This window comes from Liolophura sinensis, chromosome 7 (genome assembly GCF_032854445.1).
Source record: "Liolophura sinensis isolate JHLJ2023 chromosome 7, CUHK_Ljap_v2, whole genome shotgun sequence".
NCBI lineage: Eukaryota > Metazoa > Mollusca > Polyplacophora > Chitonida > Chitonidae > Liolophura > Liolophura sinensis.
In genome coordinates this window covers 58673320-58697502 of record NC_088301.1, presented here as the reverse complement: position 1 = coordinate 58697502, position 24183 = coordinate 58673320, and the positions used below count along the sequence as shown (strand labels likewise).

General features: G+C 40.7%; 1 protein-coding gene across 1 annotated transcript in view; it reads right to left on the bottom strand.

Moving 5' to 3' along the window:
* LOC135469642 (potassium voltage-gated channel protein Shal-like) overlaps nt 1-23493 on the bottom strand; it is a 66573-nt gene extending 43080 nt beyond the window's left edge. Inside the window, 1 exon segment of the mRNA XM_064748174.1 lies at nt 21461-23493. Within this exon segment, the coding sequence (XP_064604244.1) occupies nt 21461-22566 (1106 nt within the window). The 5' untranslated portion in view covers nt 22567-23493.
* Between the last annotated feature and the right edge of the window lie 690 nt (nt 23494-24183).

The following is a 24183-nucleotide window of genomic DNA, read 5'->3' as shown; positions in this document are numbered from 1 at the left end:
TACATTTCTCCCTAGCACTTTGGGAGCTTTGTTTCGCCACATCCTGTTATTTTTTGGAGACGTTATTTTGAAACTTATATTGCTCATTGTCCTCTTTGGGTCCATTAGGTACATTTCATCCCAGTTTACCCGGAAGGTGATTGTGTATATTTCCGAGGAAATCTACAGCTCGGTATCACGGACGATACTGTCAACCCATTCACCCTGAGAAGTTACACATTCACTGGCAGTTGGCAAATAAACCACTTATCAGGACTGTCATCCATAGATTGAGGAATTCATGCTTTGTAAATTATTATCAGATGTATTATTTGTCTATTTTGTTCAAATATATGTACTGAACTTAGTCAAGCGCCCTCGTGTTTCCTTGTTTCATCTTGTGTAAGACCTATCGCTGATCTGAGAGTTAAACAAGCCATTTGTTTCCCATCTTTACTCTCCGATAGTGGAACCCTTACACACTTCCATGTTACACCTTCTTATTATATCAAATTTATTCTGTGTATTGAAAACAGACATAATGTTTGTCGTTAATTGTACCATCAGTTTGTGACACGCACAACTCTTAAAACATGTTGTTCGCGGTTACTTCTCCACATCTCTGTTGTGTTTGTGTATGAATCAGGTGCTTTAAAATAATGAGGTAAACCAGAGTGTTTGTGTATGGGACAGTCAGGTATATGGGTAGGAGAATCATGTAGACAAAGTCTTAAGGAAATCACCACCATTTGTCAGGCACCAAAGAAACCTCTGAACTGAAAGCAGCAGCTTACTCACAGACTACAGGTGTAAAATTTGAATATTATAAAAAATATATTAAAATTTGATATCATATTGACAGTCTTCCCTGCGCATCCTTGAAAACTGATGACTGATGGCTTCTTTGTTACATTTTACCAGCTTTATTTACTATTTAGATAACGATATTTCTTAAATTTTTTTTCCAGGACCCAAACGTTCTTTGGTTTCTTTTGAATTGTGTTCTGCAATTATTACCCCTTCATGATCTGTGAGTAGGATACTACGAGTGGGACTTGATGCTGAAATTATTAGCGAGACCTTGATTTGGACACGTCTGATTATTCTATGCAAGTGATTTGTATAATGTGATTATGAAAAAGAAGATTACATCACTACATTCTCAATCCCTTGTCTTTTTGTCTACATGATATATTTTTGCTGCCTGCCCATGTACCCTTTGCAGGTTTGCTGGTCTGATTTTCATGTGCTTTATACATGAATATGTCACCTGCCATAAATCAAAAAATCCAGGTGTACAATAACCATGCTGGCTAAACACAAACCTGTCTACATGCACTAGGTCTGCAGATATTGAAACATTGATTATTGTACTCTGTTATATTCAGAACTGGCAACTGAACAGGGCGAGTGTGCACATGATCATGGTTATCAAGAGTCTCATAACGACAGGCGACCTAATTGGACGTCTTGTAATGAAGTCTTACCAGTTGTTCGTTCTTTTCAGCTGCCTAATATGTGCAGGTAGTAATCCTATATAGTCTGTATCATTATGGTTACTGAGCTTTACAGGAAAATAAGGAACTTGTGACAAAGCCAACCATATCTTCTCAGTATTTTTTGGAATTTTATATGTTTCATTAATCATTTTGGAAGGATTTGATCTATTCTTTAGGTTAAAATCAGATAAAACCCAAAATATGAAGCACACCTGTATACATATTGCGTGAAATATTATATACAATGCAGCTGTCTATTTTAAAATTCTAGTTGTCATCTACATATGTATGTATGCGTGTGGAAGGGATAGGGTATAACGCCTTTTTATTGGCATATACACATATGCAAAGCAATTGTGTTCTGATGGGATAATGATCATATATATTCAGTACCAGTAATAATTTCTCAAGGTCAGCCTGCCTGAAGGTCATTTTCTTGACTTTTGTTGTCTACGTACATGTATACACGTATTGTTTGTGCACCGACTGTAACCCTGTCCCCAGAAGTGTGTAGGTCAGGGGAAGTATGTGGAGACAAAAGATACAGCAGTATGATGGTGGTGTCTGTGTACAGACTTGTAACACTGTACTAGAAGTGTGTAGGTCAGGGGAAGTATGTGGAGACAAAAGATACAGCAGTATGATGGTGGTGTCTGTGTACAGACTGTACCACTGTACCAGAAGTGTGTAGGTCAGGGGAAGTGTGTGGAGACAAAAGATACAGCAGTATGATGGTGGTCTCCTGTGTACAGACTGTAACACTGTACTAGAAGTGTGTAGGTCAGGGGAAGTGTGTGGAGACAAAAGATACAGCAGTATGATGGTGGTGTCTGTGTACAGACTGTACCACTGTACTAGAAGTGTGTAGGTCAGGGGAAGTGTGTGGAGACAAAAGATACAGCAGTATGATGGTGGTCCTCTGTGTACAGACTGTACCACTGTACTAGAAGTGTGTAGGTCAGGGGAAGTGTGTGGAGACAAAAGATACAGCAGTATGATGGTGGTCTCTGTGTTCAGACTGTAACACTGTACTAGAAGTGTGTAGGTCAGGGGAAGTATGTGGAGACAAAAGATACAGCAGTATGATGGTGGTGTCTGTGTACAGACTGTAACACTGTACTAGAAGTGTGTAGGTCAGGGGAAGTATGTGGAGACAAAAGATACAGCAGTATGATGGTGGTGTCTGTGTACAGACTGTACCACTGTACCAGAAGTGTGTAGGTTGAGTGACCTGTGCTCCACGGAGCAGTTCCAAGCTCTGGCTGACGGAAAATATGGGAGTAAGCCCCTGACCTGGATATAGGCTAGGCTTGATGGAAAATCAATAGATTCCTCCCCTATTAACATGCCACATAATTGTATTATTGTAGGATCACTTGCACAAACTGTTCTCTGACAAGCCAATCAATGGGGTAGAAGTCTGGCGTAGCGTCATTGTACTGGTTAGAGTCGAAGTATACAAATATATGTCGCTGATCTGCCCCTGATTCCGGCGGAGGCATGTCATCTACACACTATCTGTGCTACACCAACCTAATTTTCACGCTGGAGCACAGCCATTCCGGCACAGCTGAACATGGCCTTTTCCACCAGAAGCATCACTTAACCATTATGGAAGTCCAAATCAGCCAAAAGTCATAATTCAGATCTGAGCATGCGTTGTTACTGATATATTGATCAGATACAGCACAAAGATGAGTGATTCAATAGAAAGTAAAATTGAAGGTAGTCAGTAAATAAATATATTATTGGGGGATTAGATGCATGCATGAGGATAACTTCTGACATCTGAAACTGAAATAATGAAAACTGCAGTACAGGAATACTGCCCTAAAATTTGCGCCCAAAATGCATTTTTAGAGGTCGTAAAATATTGCCTGTGTACTTCCAATTGTCCAGAAGTATATCATCGGAACCTTCCAAACAAACCTCAACCCACTATTTTATGATGAGTTGGAACTCTTGGGATTATGAATGAAATTTTAGGTCCAGAATAGTATAAATATGATATATATATGTGCAATAAAATTATTCTGTAATTGTGAAACCATTGCAACCTACGCAATATATTTCAGAAAAGCTGTTTCAAAGAAACAAAATACACTACAGTATGTAAGTATAGCACATAAACATGTAACTTGTACATGTATCATCAATACATACTTCCTTTGTATAATCTCTTCCGTTAGTACTGAGCTAGTCTCTTATAAATATTACCTAGGTTTACTAGTTAATGCAATTCTGGTTAGTTTCAGAGGTGTTTTAGGTGGTTTGATATCCTTCAATTCAAAGCTTTTTATGTAGTCTGATGGAATATTTTGTTATAATTACAAATGTGAATGCCTTCAGCAAAATTTTAGCATGTAATTTATTGGTGTGAATGATATAATGTGTAGAAGCATAACAAAGTTGAAGTTACTTGTAGTCTGAAGAAATAATGAACAATTAGTTGCATACTGGGTACGTGCAGTACAGCTTGTAATTGCCGTCTGATAGGCTGGAGCATACAGTAAGGGCTCAGTAAGTAGAAAATTAAAAGACCCCATTATCAGTTACGTTTATGTAAGGTGATATCACCTGCCTCTTTCCTATGAAAGCTAAGATCTGCATTAACGTTGGTGTGTAAACATTTCCCCGGTATCCAGGTGTGGAAAAGGTCGAGGAAGCCAGGCAGCTTGAAGGACCAATCTTGTATCTTTACAACTCAATACTCCAGCTTACACAAACTGGAAAGTTTACGGGCTGACAAGGTTTCTGGGCTGACTGCTTTCGCAAGCCAATCCGTGGACAAAGATATTTGTTTCTAATGGCTGATTTTACAGACGAGACTTTTCTGTAATGAAGTAAGCTTTGATCTTCTTTCGACGGGTTGACAGTTTTAATCATTTGAGATAAGTGGTGAGCGGTTTGACAGGAGCAGATGGAACAAACATGTGTGTGTTTGGTTGATGGCCGAGTGCAGAGAAAACGTGTTTATGCATGTGTACATCCCTGTACTTAAACCATGGTGTTAAAAAGCTGACTAGCCAAGGCCTGAACGTGAGCACAAGAACACTCGATGTTAGTGGCTTTTCACTTATGTATGTTATATTAAATATCTGGAAATTTTTCTGGAAATTAAATAAAAGGCCATTTTGGCTCCTCAAACGTGTTCACTGGTCGATTTTATGACCTCTCTTTGAAATGTCACATTCAAATATCCGAGTATTTGTGGCAATTACCTTTGCTCTAATAACCACAAATACTGATAATGTTGCTAAGTTTATGTGGATTTGCCTATAGGGAAGTCATTAATATCAATTTGTTTCATATCATTTTCTTACATAAATACTCTGCTTTTCTAAGGTAAGGTTTTCAAAACGTTACAGAGGATAGTCCCACACAGTTCCACACAGTGTTTTTAGCCTCCATGATGGAGGTACATACGAGTTCTATTGGCAGCAGGAATGCGGTAACAGGAGCCATCCGTGTTAGCCACCGGTCCCCTTTCCCTCGTGCCCTCTACTTGATCTTTAGTACCCAAGAACATTAACGTTTACTGCTGCCCTTTACATGATCTTTGGTGCTGTAGCCATCTTTTTTGCTGCTGGCCCAGTCGGAGCTTTTTTGCACTGCACACCACCGTAGTAGTAGGTATATTTAAGTAAAGACAAGCAGTTGGAATGCAGTGGCTCCACCTGGTTTAGAGTACCGCGGACCTAGAAATAGACTCGCCCTGCTGTTTAACTGAGCATACATGTCTATATTTATAGAAGTTATTCCATGCTGAGCCAGACGTTCTCGCAGTGTGAGCTCAGTTTTACGTTGGCTTTGGTGGGGGATATTTTTTTTATTTTTTTTTTTGGTCCTGGAAATTTGATTATTATTGCAGGAGATGATGATTATGCACTTACGTGTTTCCCGGCCCGTTTTGCATCTGCGAAAGAGATCTATCCAGGCAGGTTCTACTCTGATTGTATTGAACGATCAAGTTTTACTTTTTACTTTCTCTTCATTGAGACATATATGACAAACTAGATGAAAGGTTTAGAAATGTATAAAAGACGAGTTGCTTGTATTTTCCAAGGAGTTTATATTTTCCAAATATGTCAGTTGTTGCTGATATTGTGTTTTAGTATTGATTGATAGATGTAGTTTTTTTACATGTGTTAAAACGAGTGTTTTGGGCGATGCCGTCTTTGTAATAACTATGAAAGATGAGTCAACAATGCAAAGGTTTGGAAAGATGCTACTTATCAGTTACCCAAATTACCTGTTTTAGATAGTAAATTACAGTGTTCTAAAGTATAAAACCAGCAGGCACAACTTTATCATTCTACTAGAGAGGTCTGGGAGAATTATTATTAGGTTAAGCTTAATCTTGGTAGGCACCAGTTATATTTTCAAGGCAACTGGGCTGCCTCCAACCTAGAATCCGTACTTGTACATATTTGATATTTAAACTGCATCATAATCAAGTTTTACCTTACATGTTTGTTTACATTTGAACCCCAATCCATCCCACTCCCAGTGAAAGCCTTTTCATCCACTACAGTTTACTTAACTCGAGAATTAGCTACATGTAGTTTTGTTACAATTAAACTACAAACTTCTGCTTCCATGGCCTGCTCAGTTATAGATGTAACGATAGTTCACCAAGGGATACATGGATTAACTACTCAACTACCTAAACCGCTGAACAATCTCATATTACATCTAGCGTCGACAGTCAGACATTCGATTACCAGTCATCAACTATAATGGACGTTCCAAGTCAATAATTATATGCCACAGTATAATTAAACGCTTCAAGTCCAGCTCATGCTGGCTTCCTCTCTGGCCGTAAGTGGAAAGGTCTGTCAGCAACCTGCGGATGGTCGTGGGTTTCCCCCCGGGCTGTGCCGGGTTTCCTCCCACCATAATACTCGCCGCCGTCGTATTAGTGAAATATTCTTGGGTACGACGTAAAACACAAATAAAAAAAAATAAGTAATTAAACGCTTGAAAAAGCATCAGTAAATGTTAATATAAGAAAAGAGAGGCACGATAGTGAGTTGAACCATTTTTGTTCCAACAGTATAAATTTAGAAACTGGTATCTACATAATCGCACAACCACCTCCCTCAGCCCAGCACCGTGACCGGAACGGAAATAACAAATAAAAGGCGAAACATTAACTTGGATAAAATGCAAAGTCTCACAGGAAACACCTTTGAAACGTAAGATTACACGAGAAGGACTGTCCTGTATGGGGCTACCTGTAACTTTAGCTCTTACCACAGTGGGGTTACATTTTTAATCCTTTCTACATATATCCGTTTATGAATGGGGTGTTCCTCATACATGAAGGTGTGGTTAAAATTGTTGATAGAAAGAAATATTACTTAAAGCAAATTGAAGTACAGTGTAGAAGTGAAATCAAAGGTCAGAGATAAGTGTAAGTTGAATTCTCCTGGGGTGAGGCCGGAGCTGGTTTATAGAGGACGGCCTGTGAGAACTGCTTTGATGGTTGACCACGTAGGAACGAAAAAAAAAACTGTTCGAGAAAGCATCAGAAAACTGTTTGTTGACGAAGGGCTTGCGAAGTGACATGAAGGGCAAAGGATCAATGGAGTAATCTGTGTGGGTAAGTCTTGTTTAGCGAGGGACAACACCTTTCCGGACAGACAGCTGCTCTTTTACCAGTCTGTCCAAACTCTGACGCTCTACGCCGTCTATATGCGATCAAACAAGCTGCTCTGTATTACCACATTTACCATTGATTTTATCTTATGCCAACACTGGTTTGGAAAGAAGTGCCAAGAATGTCAGCCCAAAAGACTGCTAATAATGAAAAGTTCCCACCCATAGTCCAAAGCATGTAATTAATATTGACCAAAACATTCACAGCTTTAGAAAAATTACTCACAGTTATTGCTCAAGGATATAAAATTCTCTTTGGAGTTTACAAATGTAATACTCAGCAGCGTTTTGTATTTTGCACCAGGCTCCCAGCGTGTTAATACGACATTAACAAAGTCATAGCCAGCTTACACGTAAATCCCAGGCCCCTGGGCATAGGCATATGCGATGATGTGTTTGTATAAATCATTTGATATTGAGATATGTCAGCATTTGTGTCACATCCATAATCCATATGATTTTGCCAAATAATGCAAAACACATTTCCCGCCAGCAGTTTAAAATCTGTTATGCTACTTTGAAAAATTAAAATTTCACTCGACCAAGAAACACCTTTTCTTGTCTTGGAAAGGCATACAGGTCAAGAAACCAAGTCTTGGAATGGCATACAGGTCAAGAAACACCCATTCTTGGAAAGGCATACTGGTCAAGAAACACCAAGTCTTGGAAAGACATACAGGTCAAGAAACACCAAGTATTGGAAAGGCATACAGGTCAAGAAATACCAAGTCTTGGAAAGGCATACAGGTCAAGAAACACCAAGTATTGGAAAGGCATACAGGTCAAGAAATACCAAGTCTTGGAAAGGCATACCGGTCGATCTCTCTGTTTTGGTTGTTCGTGGTAGACTTATTCGCTATATAAATATTCGATTGATCCAACATGCGTGAGAGCGATAAGAAACAATGAAGCTGTCTTCTATATGTGTTAACACCGTCGTTATACTGATATGAAACTGCTTTTACACGCTGTGATTTTGCAGTATTTATTCTTCGGCTGAAAATATAACCCTCTCTGTTCCATACTATTTGCATCTTTCCTCTAAAATCGAATAACAAATCACATATTACGACAATGTTAAACTGGCTCTACAGACAAATCGTAGCGAGTGGACCGAACATTAAAGGACTCCTAGAGTTCATGTTGTTAACACATTGTGGCACTAGTCCAAGATTAAGAGTAAATTCTTTAAGAGACCCAATGTATACCAAAACATGCAAGGTGGCACCATTTAAGCTTTTTGTTAGACATCCCACAAGATGATGTGCTGAAGGCATGTGAAAGCTGATGAATATATATTATCTGAATACTAATACGGTATACCTGACATCACCTCATATTCAAAAATTCTCCTTTGGCGTTAAATGGTCACCGGCTTCATGCACAAGTTTTACCTCAATATGAGGCAAACATTTTATACACGCATGCTCGTCGAAATTAACATGACAGTGTGAAGCTGCTGCATATACCTCGGATGTGATTGTCATAGGTCTGATCACATTCTAAGCTCCGTTTACATCAATACCGAGGGCTGAGGTTATAAATTAGTTACCTAAATACGCCTTCTGTTTTTACACATGGCAGGGAAATTGATGGAAGAGCAAAACTAACCTAGTTATCACATAATATGATGAATTGCATCAAGTTAAACATTGACAAAAAGCAATCCTTCAAAAATCTCGTCTGTTAATCTCAGGTGGTGTTTATGCCTCCAGTAAAACCATGCATAAGGACAGGACACCGATAGTATAATGAATAGCAAACAAGGTCAGATAGGTCTTACAAAACAACTGAAAATGGTTGCAGTGGGTGACATCAGTACCGTAGGCCTTGTGACCCAGATACACAAAACAGTTCTCTTTTAGGCCTTGTGTTTGAGCATATTCGATCTTTATTTTAAAAGCATTGACTCCCTGGTACCATAAACATGTAGTTAAATTTGGATAGTGCGTTTTACGCGGTGTATAAAATTGTATGTTTGCCACTTTTATTCTCATTGCTTATCGAAAATTGAGAGCAATGCTGCAATCGTAAGAGACCAGTATGGAAATGTAGATCTTGCTGTCTTTTCCAGGCAAATACACAGTGGCCATACCAGCTGAACTGACGGGGCTCTGACGTTGGAGATTTGATCTCTCTTCTGTAGATATTACATGTAGGGTGTGAAATATTCATGGAGTCGGTGTGGCAGCGTTGAGCCTAGGCTTGAAATCTCATTATGGATTTGCCTGGTGTTCATATGTCGCCTCATTACACAGTCCACATCGGCCTTCTACCTACGTCAATACTTAGGCTGCTGCTGAATTATTTATATCCTGTTTTATCATTCACAGTTCCTTTTCTTACCAAATATTCAGAATGTGCTCTCCCTGGTTCTCTCGTGTTTGATCTGCTGATCATCTGCATCACTAATCATCGCAAGATTTTTATCCGTTGTCTACAGCCTACCCAAATTGCATGTGCAAGGTTCAACGGGACATGCAATTTCAACGCCCACAAATGTCAGACCATTCATCAAATGTCTCATGGTCACAGTTGCCTGACATTTCCTGTACTCGTCTATCTGGTGCATTTCGTACATGTATCTCTGTATTGTACCGTTATATGTAGGTTTACTCCTCATTTCAGACTCCTTGAAAAGACTGCACATGTGAAACTGAGCCACAAGTACGGTGGAGCAAGAAACAGTGAGATAAAAAATTGAAAGTTAGGAAATCCCAATAAAGCCAGAAACTGTCATTCGTTTGGCTATTAAAGGAATCATCCCTTCAGAAATGCAACCTGAACCCAAAGGAACCAGAAACCAGTATGTTGAGGAATATTATCTTTTTTGCTGTATTAGAATTTGATTAATCCCAAAATTTCGAAACTGTTCTGTTAGAAAAGATTTTTTCTCTTATTTTTCGGTTTTATGTTTTTCTTTGCAAGAATTGAGAATTTTTACGCTTCGGCGTAAATTGAGGCAATAGGAAATTCCGTCCAGGTCTATAGTCCGGTACAAAGCATCTGCCGCCCAAGAAACATTTGACAGAGTGTGAGCAGGTGACAGATGGCTTTGTGGAAACGTAAATGTGAACAGCCGCAGCCTGCAGTATATAGGAGATACCCTCAGGCATATACACACTGGTGTTTATCATCACCATGTTTTCCCGTCTTTTTGTGCTAGATGCATGCCCCTCACACCACTAATTGAGAGTTGCAAGATAACTGCTTAGGTGCCAAACAAGCAAACGCGCGCGCTAATTTTGTTAAACGTGTAATGTTTCAGATAGTCCAGATTTCTATGAATTTTTCTAGCCTGGACTCTGTAAAACTCTAAACTGATTTGTTCTGCCAGGAATCTTAGGGCTAGTTAATGAGAAGACCAAATAAACTCTGGGAAGGAGTGAGTTGACGAACATGGTTCATCTGTAATCATAATAATTTACACCTTCTAAATAAATACGGCTGTGCTGGGTTTCCAAGCAACTGTCGGCTAAAGGACAATCTATTTATGTAGCCTACTATGACGCCAAAGGTATTTCAGCTGAGTGGAATTCTAGACGCCTATTATCAGGTAGGCATTGTGATTGCCGATGATGTGCCTGGGACCAGCTTAGCTCTGTCTCTAGGAGGAGCGTTGAAGACCTGTTGACGACACAATGGCTCCTATGCTGTTTGTATAGGAGTTACCATGGAGACTTGTTCTTGGCTACATGCAATGGAGAGTATACTAAATATAATCCATAGACACCTATAGTGAAGTGATGTTTGTTTTATGTGTAACTGTCGCACATGTTTACTCATTCTCAAGCATTCATGCGTACACACATAACGCAGCATTGTAACAAAACATTGATTTAAGCACGCCGATTATATAGGTGTATGCTGGAGGACACCATTGCAAAACGGTCATTTGTCCTTCTGGATCGCTCGAGAGGTAGGCTGGAAATAATATCACACATCGCATGGTGCGAATGAATGACGTCATTTCACAGTTGAGCTATAAATCATACAAAGGCGGTGTCTGTAGCAATATTAGCCAAATTCTTAGGCCGTGGTCTATGAACCGAACTTTCCCACAGGGGACGACGTAGTCTGTTCCAGGACATGCCCTACTTGTCCTGTAGCCTTGTCCATCGTTTGGAATCCAGACGCCCTAACCTTTCGCTACTCCTTGGTAATTAGCAAACTGCCACTACAGCATGCCGACTTCTAAAAATACGTGCTTTACACAGAACATTTTGTGGAGACAGAGGTTAAGCAAGCCCCTCGATGATCTGGGAGAACAGCCACCAGATGTTACCTAACCCTCTCGATGGTAATAGGCATAATTAACTCGCCATGAACATGGCCTGTTTCATCAAGGAAGGGCGTGACCATGGGATTCAATGTCCACAGTTATCACCTTCACATATACGCCTAATGCTTGCAAAATAAATGTTATAAATTGATTTTAACAAAGCTAACAATTTGTGGTTGGTAATAATGCCCCATCTCTGGCTAGAACTAAAGCACAGGGGCACAGTGTTTAGTTTTCATGCAAAGAATCGGGTATCATACACAATATAGACGTTATATTTTTTCCAGTGCTCCACTCGCGTGTCATTACCAAAAGCTACGTACGCCTTGAGACAACACTGCAGTGATGATAACCAACAGTTCGTGCCGTTAAGAGGAATAACCGTATCCTCTAAAGAGTGCATCTGGCAGGAGCTCGATGGGTAAGAGAACCGGGATAGTCTTTCTACTATTTACCATAGCCCAAGTGTTAAAAGACAAACAACCCTTTTACATGGCTGTGGGTAAGGATGGCCAGCACGAGGTGGGAAGGTCAGAAGATGTTCACAGAAGACAGAAGTCTGTAACAATTTACCTTGGTCTGTTTAACCTTTCGTATGTATTGTGAGAATCCTTGTTGTCTATACCTCACTTGAGAAAGTGCTGCATCCCATCTGATTGCTAAGTGTTACATGTGAAAGAAAGGAAGAGGGGTGGATAGTTTCTTAGATCTGTAAACATTTCCTCCTTATTTGTGGCGCCGTTGCCTTTGCAACAAGATCTCTGGTGAATGTGTTTGGACCTGAAAACACGACCCACGATCAGTAAAATGATCTTTATTTAGCTCAAAGCTGAGGGAGCACATGTAGACGGATGGAAAGGCATGATTTTATACAATAAACATTTCCGTTGGCATTGGCATTCTCTGATCGTTTTTTAAAAAAGTATTTTTAAAAATTTTTAACAAAAACGTGGTTTTAGAAAAATAATTCGTTTACTCATGCAACATGATTTAGCCTAAGGGCAGTACTGCTTCGTGATGAAATTCGTACAGCATTAAATTAAAAAAATTTCAATGAAAAATGTACCTTCCTTGATGAAGTAAAATGTTTATCTAATATCTGCAGCAAAATGGAAACTAATGAAGGTTTTGAAGCAGAGGTTTCAATTTTGCATGAAAGACTGTCAGAGTTCTGCAAAAGTTAAATAAACATGTTGATTGCGTAATGAAAGACAATTATCCTACTTATCCGCGTAAGATGTGTGTACAGAATGATACTTCCGCTTTAATGAAATGGGATATGAAAATGTAAATTGTGGACACTTGTGCATAACAGTTCGTACAAATCTTAATATTTTGTGTGTTAATGTGGCACAAAATGCCAAATTTACCTCTCGACCTTCGCTGCATTCTCGTCTACCAACACTGATCTGCTGTTATAAATGGACATTTTCGGTAAAGATTTTAAGTCCTTTCTGCGAGATTAGGAGATTTGATAAATTCTCGTAATCGATTTGGGTTCATTATGCAAATCATTTGGCCTAGGCCTGCGGCCTATATATCTTAAACGGTATCTTGGCTTAATTTGAAGCGTCTAGTCACAGAATATTTCACAGTATGTCTTCCTTTTATTCGCCCTACTAATTTCATAATTTATTCACTTAGGATTCAATAAGGATTCTTTCGAAGTCACCTAGAACCTTTGATATCTGGTAGAAGTATAACTGCCTGTTGAGTACAAGCCACCCCTACCACAGAACCGAGGTTTGTGTGGACGGAGTGATATTGGGGGTTTGCGAATAGGGTGCTTAGTATACGAGATCAATTCATCCTCCTGATACCTTGGCGTAAGGTCTCAAACTGTCATTCGCCAATCACGGGGAATTAATTTTGCCTCCCCCCTCTAAAAAAACCCCTTAAATAATCGACAAAGAAGGATGGTGTAGTCGTGCTTGGCTGTGGATGAGAAAAAAAAAACAAACAATTCAACTGGAAGTCAATCCAGTTAGTTAATATTGGAATCTCCTGCAAGTTTGGCTTAAGTCAGATAAAGGGACGGCTGTTAAATCACTATCAATCATCACCTCCCGTCACGTTGTGAGCCTCACAGTCCCTCGGTCATGGGCAACGAGGTATATCTTAGACTAGCGCCCCATACAGGAAGGGATGCGTATTTTATCCCAGAACAAATCTAACACCAAAATGCCTGGTAATTGCATCAGAACTGAAGGAATATCTCCCGTTAAATAGTGATCGATATGGGATCAATAATCGGCCTGTCTTTCGTGAATGTAGTCACCTCATAGCAGGTGTTATCATGCAGTAGGCGTTGGGTCAAGGGAGGCAGAGGTATTGGTAGGGTGAGGGAAGAAGGCAACCGTGGTCCCATTTTCTGAGTCAAAGCTGCAAACATAAAAAAAAGAAAAAAAATTGTTCAAGTAAGGAGCACGTATCCTGATCTAAAGCAACCTTATTGCGCTTTTTGCCCACACCACTTTTGTTTGCTGATGCTGAGTGGGTGGTTTGCAGAGGTTTGTCCTGTGGGAGTAACTTGATGGGTTCTATACAAGGTTACATTTTTGCAAATCTGAACGTGGGGTGAGCGTAACTATCCTTGACAGCAGCTCCCTTTGCCTTGCGCAGGGTAAAGATTACCTCCATTGTCAGCGGGCTGTTCGAGATGAAATGGCTATGCTTAGTTAGTTTGTTTGCCAGAGATACAAGCTTACTAGATCAACAGCTTCACACAACAAAGTAATAAACACAATTCGATGCTAAGCTTTCTTTGAGCTTACTTGCTATGAAATGTACAGAAAGGCCCTTGGCAAGCCGATTAGTTGATTTATCTAGTGTTTGACAGCCTCGTTATGTCGTCAAGTTCCTCTCTAGCAGTCCTAGTCTTATGGAGTGCCTGCCCATCCATACAAGGGGCATGCTTTCAGAGATATATTTCCGATGCCGTGTTGTTGAAATTTGTTTTATTTTGTTGTTGAACACTCCAGAGTATTTCATGAATACAACCCTATAGCTTATTTCCTAGCCTTTACACTTGTCGCTATTGATTGGACTCGACAATAGAACCACTCTCTTTGCTGCATATTTCACGATAACGAAGTATTGATTATACGAGGGGCCAAGCGAGGCGCGTTTACACTGAGCTAAATACAACGAGAGAAAGTGCTGATCTGACATGCAGGCAGGTAGCATCGTGGTACTTTGTATATTCTGTCTGTTGTTTATTTAGGGATGTAACAGCCTGGCCCAATGCGGCGGGTGATTCCCAGCGTGTAACTAGGGGCGTTGAGACACGGCCAATAACCTCAAGTCGTACCTTCTCATTATAAACTTGCAGCCTACGGGGAAAATACCATCATGCTGATTAGTTTTGTTTATGTGCGAGGATTTCATTGAATACAGAGTTCAAATAAAAGATCGACTTGGCACCACGTGAATTACCAGCCTTCAAATATAGTTAGGCAACTATAGAAGTCCATGGGAATTGCAATGTCCATATATGAAACTTGAACTATTATGTTAAATGACGCACGTACATTACTGGGTCGTACAAGTTCTCCCATCACTAGGTCGTACAAGTTCTCACATCACTGGGTCGTACAAGTTCTCACATCACTGGGTCGTACAAGTTCTCACATTACTGGGGTCGTACAAGTCCTCACATCACTGGGTCGTACAAGTTCTCACATCACTAGGTCGTACAAGTTCTCACATCACTGGGTCGTACAAGTTCTCACATTACTGGGTCGTACAAGTCGTCACATCACTGGATCGTACAAGCTCTCACTCCACTGGGTCGTACAAGTTCTCACATCACTGGATAGTGCATGTTCTCACATCACTGGTTTCTACAAGTTCTCACATCACTAGATCGAACATGTTCTCACATCACCAGGTCGAACACGTTCTCACATCACTGGGTCGTACAAGTTCTTACATCACTGGGTCGTACAAGTTCTCACATCACTGGATCGTACAAGTTCTTATATCACTAGTTCGTACAAGTTCTCACATCACTGGATAGTACATGTTCCCTCACATCACTGGTTTGTACAAGTTCTCACATCACTGGGTCGAACATGTTCTCACATCACAGGGTCGAACAAGTTCTTACATCACTGTGGTACATGTATTAGGCATGTACCACATGCCTCACATCACTGGGTCGTACAAGTTCTAACATCTCTGGGTCGAACAAGTTCTCACATCACCGGGTCGTACAAGTTCTCACATTACTGGGTACTGTCACAACTAGTAATAAGAATACATACATTTGCTCCTGCATATATATGCCCTGGTATCAGAAGACTGAAATGGTTTTACTAACGATGCATGTGATGTTTCTTTGGATGTTTCTTTGCCTGGGTTTTGGTTTGATGTGTCATCTTTACATAGAAGGAATGGACACGTGTTTATGATGATTTCTAATCTTGGCTTTTCGGAAAGACCGCTAATCTCTCATGGGCGCCATCTCCCTCTATCAGTTTGGATGATGGCCGACTACAAAGTCTGTTTTGTGCACGTTCGCTTGTATATAGTATCACAGAATCTGATTGTACTGACCTCCCAGTCAGTACTGCAACATAGGCTAACCTAGCTAAACTCGCTCTAGCAATAGTTTCAAGATGTCCATGGATCTAAATGTGTGTAGCTGTCTGGCATATTACCAGATCACTAGGGGTGCCAAGAGCAAGCTGTGATCTTTGCCCTACTTTAAGGTGAAATAAACAACTGTGGATGCACTCTGCAACACCCTGCAGCAGGTGAGGTAAACAATTCCTACACCTTGTGAGCTGATCCTAAAGACTGCGAAGAATAAAGAATTAGCAATACTATCACTGTTTGCAACATATCCTTTTGCTCCAGGAGGGGGGCGGGGAGATTCTGACAGAGGTATAAGGGGAACTACGAATACCAGTATACCATCAATGAAGGTTCAATGATAGTCCCAAGAGTTCCAAGCAACAATTTTTATGCCTGTCTGTAAACCCTATGCTTGGGGGATTTGTCCATTACTACAATGGCTGACTGTGCAGGAGATTCGTGCACAGTGTGAGATCTAATTGAGGTAAGCAAACAGGAAGTACCCGACACCTGGCTATTAGCTGGCCTACGTGCATTTGGTGACAATACACTACGATGAAGCCTGAAAGTACCCATGTTCAGTGGTAGTGTTGTCTATATACTGTATCTAGATCCACACCTGGCTTGCCTTCAAGAATTGTATATATGGTATCTTATTCTGGCACGGCGTCAGCTATCAAGAAGACATGTCATTTGAAAATGAACGTTTAGTTGTGAGTGGGTGCCAGATAAAATGCTGTGTATTTATTTATTCACTCTGGCTGAGCAAGTTAAGGAGTCTTACACAAGCGACAGAGCCATTCATACATCGTGTCGTTGTGGTCAAGACATGTGATTTATCTATAAAGTGACACATATCAAGTTGAATACTTTTACATTGAATACTTTTAAACTAACGTAACACAACCTTTTTGTCAAATAAGCAAAAGATATATATATATATATATATATATATATATATATATATATATATATATATATATATATATATATATATATATATATCTGTGCTTACGTTAGTTAAAGGCATCCAATGTAAACTTGATATGTGTCACTTTATAGGTAAATCACGTCTTGACCACAACGACAAGATGTATGAATGGCTCTGTTGCTTGTGTAAGACTCCTTAACCTGCTCAGCCAGAGTGAAACACAATAAATCTATACACGGCATTTTTTCTGGCACCCACTCACAACTCCAGGTTCATTTTCAAATGACATGCCTTCTTGATAGCTGACACCGTGCCAGAATAAGATTCCATATATACAATTCTTGAAGGCAAGCCAGGTAGACAACTCTACCACTGAACATTGGTACTTTCAGGAGTATTTCAAAAAGACAGATTGATCCGTGATCATGTTCAGCGTAAACAGAATTTGTACGGGGTTCAAACTAGTTGCTATATATTTGTTACTGATAAAACTATCCAATGGAATGATGCCCATCCATGTCCAGAAAGGCAGGATACATGGCAGTGGTATAACAGCTCATCATGTCTAAGCTAATGACAATTAAGACCACAACCAGCAAGAGCCGAACACATAGACCCGCTTAACTTTCCCGCGTGGCTATGAAAAACCAATATCTTATTTGAGTCGTGGCCATGAGTGAAAACACTTTGAAGGCATTTGGTAGATCTCAATGCTTTCCAGTCGGGAAGAATTAAGGGCTCGACGAAGGATTATTGTTGAGGAAAACGAGTGGATGGATAAGAAAAGAACATAGTCTCACTTTCGGTATGCTTGAGATTGATTGGTAAGACATAATGCTTCAGTTCTGTAACTGTCTAAAGGAACGGAGATAACGCCAGATATATTTACATCAATAGTCTACACCTGCTGTGGGCCTAGCAAAGCCAAAGACGGCCAGATTTTCTTCAAACAACGTCCTCATCATAACACAGCAATAAGTATAACGATTCAGCTTGCGTGTGGCAGACAAGCCGCACACCGAGAACTGAGTGGGCACGCTACTTGTCTGCAGCCGGCTAACAGGCAACAGTAATTGTCAGATAAAAGAAAGACTTTCACGCTTTGGACAAGCATTTTGTAAATCTCTGCAGAACATTTCCCCCAAACCCATCCACTATTAAAACGTACAGGCGTCTATGTCTGTTGTAATCATGGCGTCCAAATCCCTGGCAGTGTGCCCTATCCAATATAGTAAAGAGGGCTTTAGTCATTTCAAGATAACACAACCATTAGCCGGAAACATCAACTCTATGATCTCTAAGGTTCGCAGCCCCGCAAGGTTCTTTGCCACTATAAGTATTCTGTGAAAATATGGTCTACGACCTTTGCACAGAATTAGGGTCTACATGCTTTGAGGTACCAGTGGTTTCTACATGCACATGCACATTGTGCCAACCTCATTTGTTTATAATGTAGTAGATAGGCCTTCTCAGTAGTATGTTGGCATAGGAGACATATATGTCTGGTGAACAAATATTTAATGAAAGCGCCCAATTGTCGCATATGAAAATCTACGGGCTGCACAATCTATGTACCGGTACGACTAAATAAGACATAACAGGATATCACAGAGCTTAATTGTGGATGGAAATTATCCTAGTTGGATTTCTGCTGTACCATAGCTCAGTGAAAGCCGAGTAGGGTGAGGATCAGGGAAGGCCTGCTATTAGTATCGATTGTTAAGTGGAAAACATTCTGTTGCCATGCCGCAAAATGAGGTCGGCTATTCTGTATTAAATTTCGTCTGATCTTCTTCCTGATTTAGCCGTCGCCTTCTGTAGGTTTATGATGGTGGCCAAAGGTTCACTGATGATGTACGCAGGCGCTGCTCCAAAGCTCTCCTAATCCACAGACTATGCCACATCACAAACAGCATTGACTGATCTCTACCGAAAACCTTTGTATGACCATCATGACTACAAGAGACCACCGCTCGCCAACTGTCATCCACACGTACAGACAAAATTTCTTGGACACCAGAATATATTCTAACGTGTTGTCATTAGAGGTAGTAGAAGTATTAGCAGTACCCACAGTAGTACAATAGTGGTAGGATAGAATTATTAGGTAAATGTTATATTCTTGTTGGAAAGAACAAATGGATTGTGCAGTGCTATCTGCGTTTTAAGTTTTGAGAGGCTTTCGTATATATGTCAACCCAACGTATTCATCCTTGAACCATGTCTAGTTGGAAGTTGTTATAGCTACATACATGTGTAACTACACATGTAGTTGTCATAGCTACATACATACATGTGTAGTTGGAAGTTGCTATAGCTACATACATGTGTAGTTGGAAGTTGTTCTAGCTACATACATACATGTGTAGTTGGAAGTTGTTCTAGCCACATACATAAATGTGTAGTTGGAAGTTGTTCTAGCCACATACATAAATGTGTAGTTGGAAGTTGTTATAGTTACATACATGTGTAGTTGGAAGTTGTTATAGCTACATACATGTGTAGTTGGAAGTTGTTATAGCTACATACATAAATGTGTAGTTGGAAGTTGTTATAGCTACATACATAAATGTGTAATTGGAAGTTGCTATAGCTACATACATATGTAGTTGGAAGTTGTTATAGCTACATACATGTGTAGTTGGAAGTTGTTATAGCTACATACATAAATGTGTAGTTGGAAGTTGTTATAGCTGCATACATGTGTAGTTGGAAGTTGTTATAGCTACATACATAAATGTGTAGTTGGAAGTTGTTATATCTGCATACATGTGTAGGTGGAAATTGTATAATAAGGACGCTCCATGTCAATAATCGCAAGGCCAATTCCCAAACACGACGTATAACACAAACCACCATCAACACTTTTCAGTTATGTTGGGAAGGCGCAAGGTATGTTCCAGGCGACTGAGTGAAATCAGTATTCAAATTGTGTACCATGCTAGAATATAAGTTGTCGATAACAAAATGTGTATCTCAGTTGCGCTTTGATTGCAACTGTTCATATATCCAACGTGGCGATCTAATTCAACACGGGGAATAGACAGACCCTAGCCCCGGGTTAAGCTGAATAGATGTGTACTTGGAAGTTGTTAGTTGTTATTCGCACATGCGTCTATAGTTTGAAGTTGTTATAGATACATACATGTTTAGAACGGTATTCTCGTACGCTGTTTTGCTGAGTAGGGATAGGCCTTGCATGAAACATGACTGGAGCAAAAGTACAAACCAGAGATACAAAAAGAGTGTCTCAATTTGTAGGATGTGGTGTAAAGAATGCCTCAAAGAAGTGGTTATTGTGTGTTAGACACACTCACTGCTTTGATGCAGTCCAAGGGAGTATCCAATTTTTACTCTGCTGGATCAAATTTGACCACTGATACGAAACTAGGTCGCAGATATAGATGCACCTGAAGTTGCAGTTGTAGTGTGGCCAGATGGCTTATCTCAGTCGCTGTTATTTATGGATCCTATGGTTAGTGTTATACTCTGTTCCTTGCGCTGTTCTCATCGGCTAGACTATTTCTGCTGGTATACTTTTTTACGAGACTACGTCTCCACATTACTTCGATCAAATTTCCAAAGCAAACTCATACATATTTAATTCTTTTATGTTATTTTATTTATTTATTTATTTTTTCATAATTCGTTTTGGATTTGATGCTACCTTTAATTCCATATAATAAAAATTCGCGGAGCTGTCAATGCTTTTGAGACAATATATTACTTTTCTTTCCCAGCGGATAGTATGAATAAATTAAGCAAATCGACATTTATCGATCAGACGATGTTCGAGTTGGCTTGGGTTGCGGATGAATTCAACGTAGGCCTAATCGGGGCTGTAGGTTGCATATAAGTCTGCACTGTGTGGTTTACCATGTAATTCTTGTCTGACGATTCGGCGGGTGTCCTGTAGGATAGATATAACACTACCGCACAACGCTTTTGTCCAGGAACCTTGATCACTTCTAACCTATCGATCATATACAACTGTCATAAAACTCATAAGTACTGCGTACCCGGTCATGCTTTGTCTCTGTGGAGATCATCAACTAGCAATCATGTGCAGCAAATCCGCCCAGCAAATGTGCAAACGTATACATGTATCACTGGGTACACATCTTCATATACTGCGGTGAGACAGCATATATATATATATATATATATATATATATATATATATATATATATATATATATATATCCTGTGTACGGTGGCGAGTACTGTGAGAAAATAACAGCATCGTGCTATGTGTGTTAATAAAGCTAATGATGACAAATGTACGGTTGGGAGAGAGGAGCGAGACCTGCAAGTCGCTGGGGAGCTAAAAACCTGAAACAATGCTATAATATTTGGCACCATCAATACGACGTTCAGACACGACTGACGGACGTCACCTCAAAAACTCGTGTTTTGACTCCATCTGAAAAACAATATAACCTATACAAATGGATAGATATCATCATGTTCAGCCAGAGTTCACATTAATGCAACAAAACGTACCGTATACACTAAGGCAAATTTACTTACCCGAGCGTTGTCATGGTTACGATGGTGTACCAGAAAGCATCAGGAATACTGGTAAACCTGGTCTTGGGCACATTTTTCTCTGCATAAAACATAACTGTAGCAAAAATAATGATAGCCATTGTAAGCGAGAACAGAAGAAAGCCAAGTTCGCTGGCGCAGCTCTTGAGAGTGTAACCCAGAATTCTTAATCCTTGTGAATGCCTGGAAAATTTGAAGATCCTAAAGACTCTGAATACTCGTAGTGTTACAAATGCCCCACTCACGTCTTTATTATCTGTGATGATCAAACCAATGTAGTAGGGTAAGATGGCGACCACATCAATGATACTCATGACACTGCGAACAAATTTACATCGGTCTGGCGCAGCAAATAGACGCAACAGGTATTCAGCGGTAAAAATCATAACACAGGCAGTATCCAAGCAAAAGAAAGCCAGTTCGTAGCGTTCCCCGCACGGTGGATTTGTGTTCGTACCTGGAAGAAGACCACATGGAACTGTCTCAACAACATTGGCTATCACCGATACGGCGATAAAAAACCCAGTCACGTAATAGAACACCAGAGCGGCCGTGCTTGTATGGGGGTTCTCAAAAGCCCTCCACATTTTTTGTCGTAGATTAGTGGCCGCCAGGTGATCGCCATTTTCTGACCCTTTATCGTCCAGTAATCTCTCGCTGTTTTCTCTTTTCCTGTCCCGGTAGTCTTCGTAACAACAGTCCCCAATGAGGTCTGGCATAATACCGAAAAAGGCCAATTCCTCGTCATACGCGCTAAGGCATTCATGTTTTGGGTAGTGCAACTTTCCTGTTCTGTAGTAATTCAAAACGTGTCGGAAAAGATCAGGATCTCTGTCAAAAAAGTATTCCTCAGTTTCCTCGTCATAGAAAAATTCTCTTTCGTTGGAACCCAGAAGGGTTTCGGGAAACTTTTCCAAAGTCGTTCTCCATGTTTCGAAGCGCCTCCCACTAACGTTTATGAGAAACCGGTCGTCGCCTCTCCTCTGATCCTGGCCGACACGGGGCTGGGGGAATGGGGTGTGGGCAACAGGCACCCAACCGATGGCAGAAGCCCTGGCAAACGGCAGCCAAGCAGCCACAGAAGCCATGGTGTTGACCACTGGTTCCTTCAGCTTTGACTTGGGTTGATTATGCCGTGACCACTACACCAGACAAGCCTGGTAGTGGAGACAGCCCGACAGCACAGTTACCAGGAAAAACGATCGGCCGATAGGTCATCTAAACACTCTCACTCCGGGATAGTTTCACCTTGATTTCACCCGTTTAATACTATGTCATTGTGGGACAAAAAAAGGTCAACGCATAGACACAAGGTCAAATGTTCCCGTTTAAAACAGGACTAGCACAAGCAAGTGAGCTGCGACTGTCTTTTGACGAATAACCCTTCGAGGTAAACAAATGGGATACACTCAACTTGAAAACTCGGCTCCTAAATACGTAACATGTTACGGCCAGTTCTTCGTGAGAACAAGAGAGTGTTAACTAGACTAGTATAACGGATACCAAGAGATACACCTCTGTGTTGTATAACATTTACCTGATCATCGTGGTTTTCCTAAGGCTTGCTTGTACCCAGCCAACTTGACCGCTTTTACCGTATTATCAACGGTGTAAGGTATCGTGAGATCTGCTGGTGCACGGCCTGGTGAAACGTTACTCCACTGATGCCGAGAAACCAGGCGTAATATTCCACACACACTTCAGCATTAAATATGACCAGACAGCCGACAAAATTGTTTCCAGATAGAGCAGATCATTCGGCAGGAACACAAGAAAACCACGTTTGCCGACACCTTTCTCTTGGGTTTTGCTTCAAACGGCAAACCGGTGGCAGCTGCAAATGTTCTCCGAGCCACGCTCCTCCATTGCAGCACCGCCATCCATCAGCCGACTGCCGAACTGGGCTCCGGGCAGACACGTATTGATCACCAATGCGGTATTCAAGTCCAGTGCGGCCCTTGCATCCCTAAAATGTCCGTATGGCTGTTGTACGTACACATGTATATGTGGTACTCCTCGGCATTTGTTCTGAGCCAGATTGGTATATGCTATTGCCTGCCTGAAGCGTGGCCAAGCTCAGCGACACCTACGATCTCCGACTCTCGCACGCATGTAACCTACTCCGCTAGCTGCTGGCCTGCCATTTACATAATTATCCATCCAGCCTCAGTACTTCGTCGATATAGGTCTATATAACACATGTTGTTCGCTATGAAAGCATTGAGCGTAGTCTAACACAAACAGCGCTTCAGTCAACGTACATTTGCCTGTTTCTCTTACTTTACAAGGCCTCTAGCATAAACAATCGAATCCCAATATAAGCAGCCTATTTTACTGCAATTTGCTGAGTACGTCATGGCGTAGATGCAGACTCGATTTCGATCTGTGATATTCGAGTCGGTCTAGAAAATGGAGTGGATGCCAGCTTGTCAGTGGTCATGTATAGCAATTCTATACGTTAATTTTATCATTGAAAGCCCTGCCTACCGTCTGTGTTACATGGACTTGACAAAGGGACTACATCCGAGAAAAAATCGATAAGTGAAGGTATAAAATAATTACCGCTATCCGACCTCCATTGCGAGTGAATGGGGCAAACTGAAGGCAGGGATCAACCGCCATCTAGAATGAGGTGATCGGCTCGCGACTCAATCTCCCGCCATCAATGCCTGGGAACAAAATTCTCTCGCTTTTCTGTTTAGGTC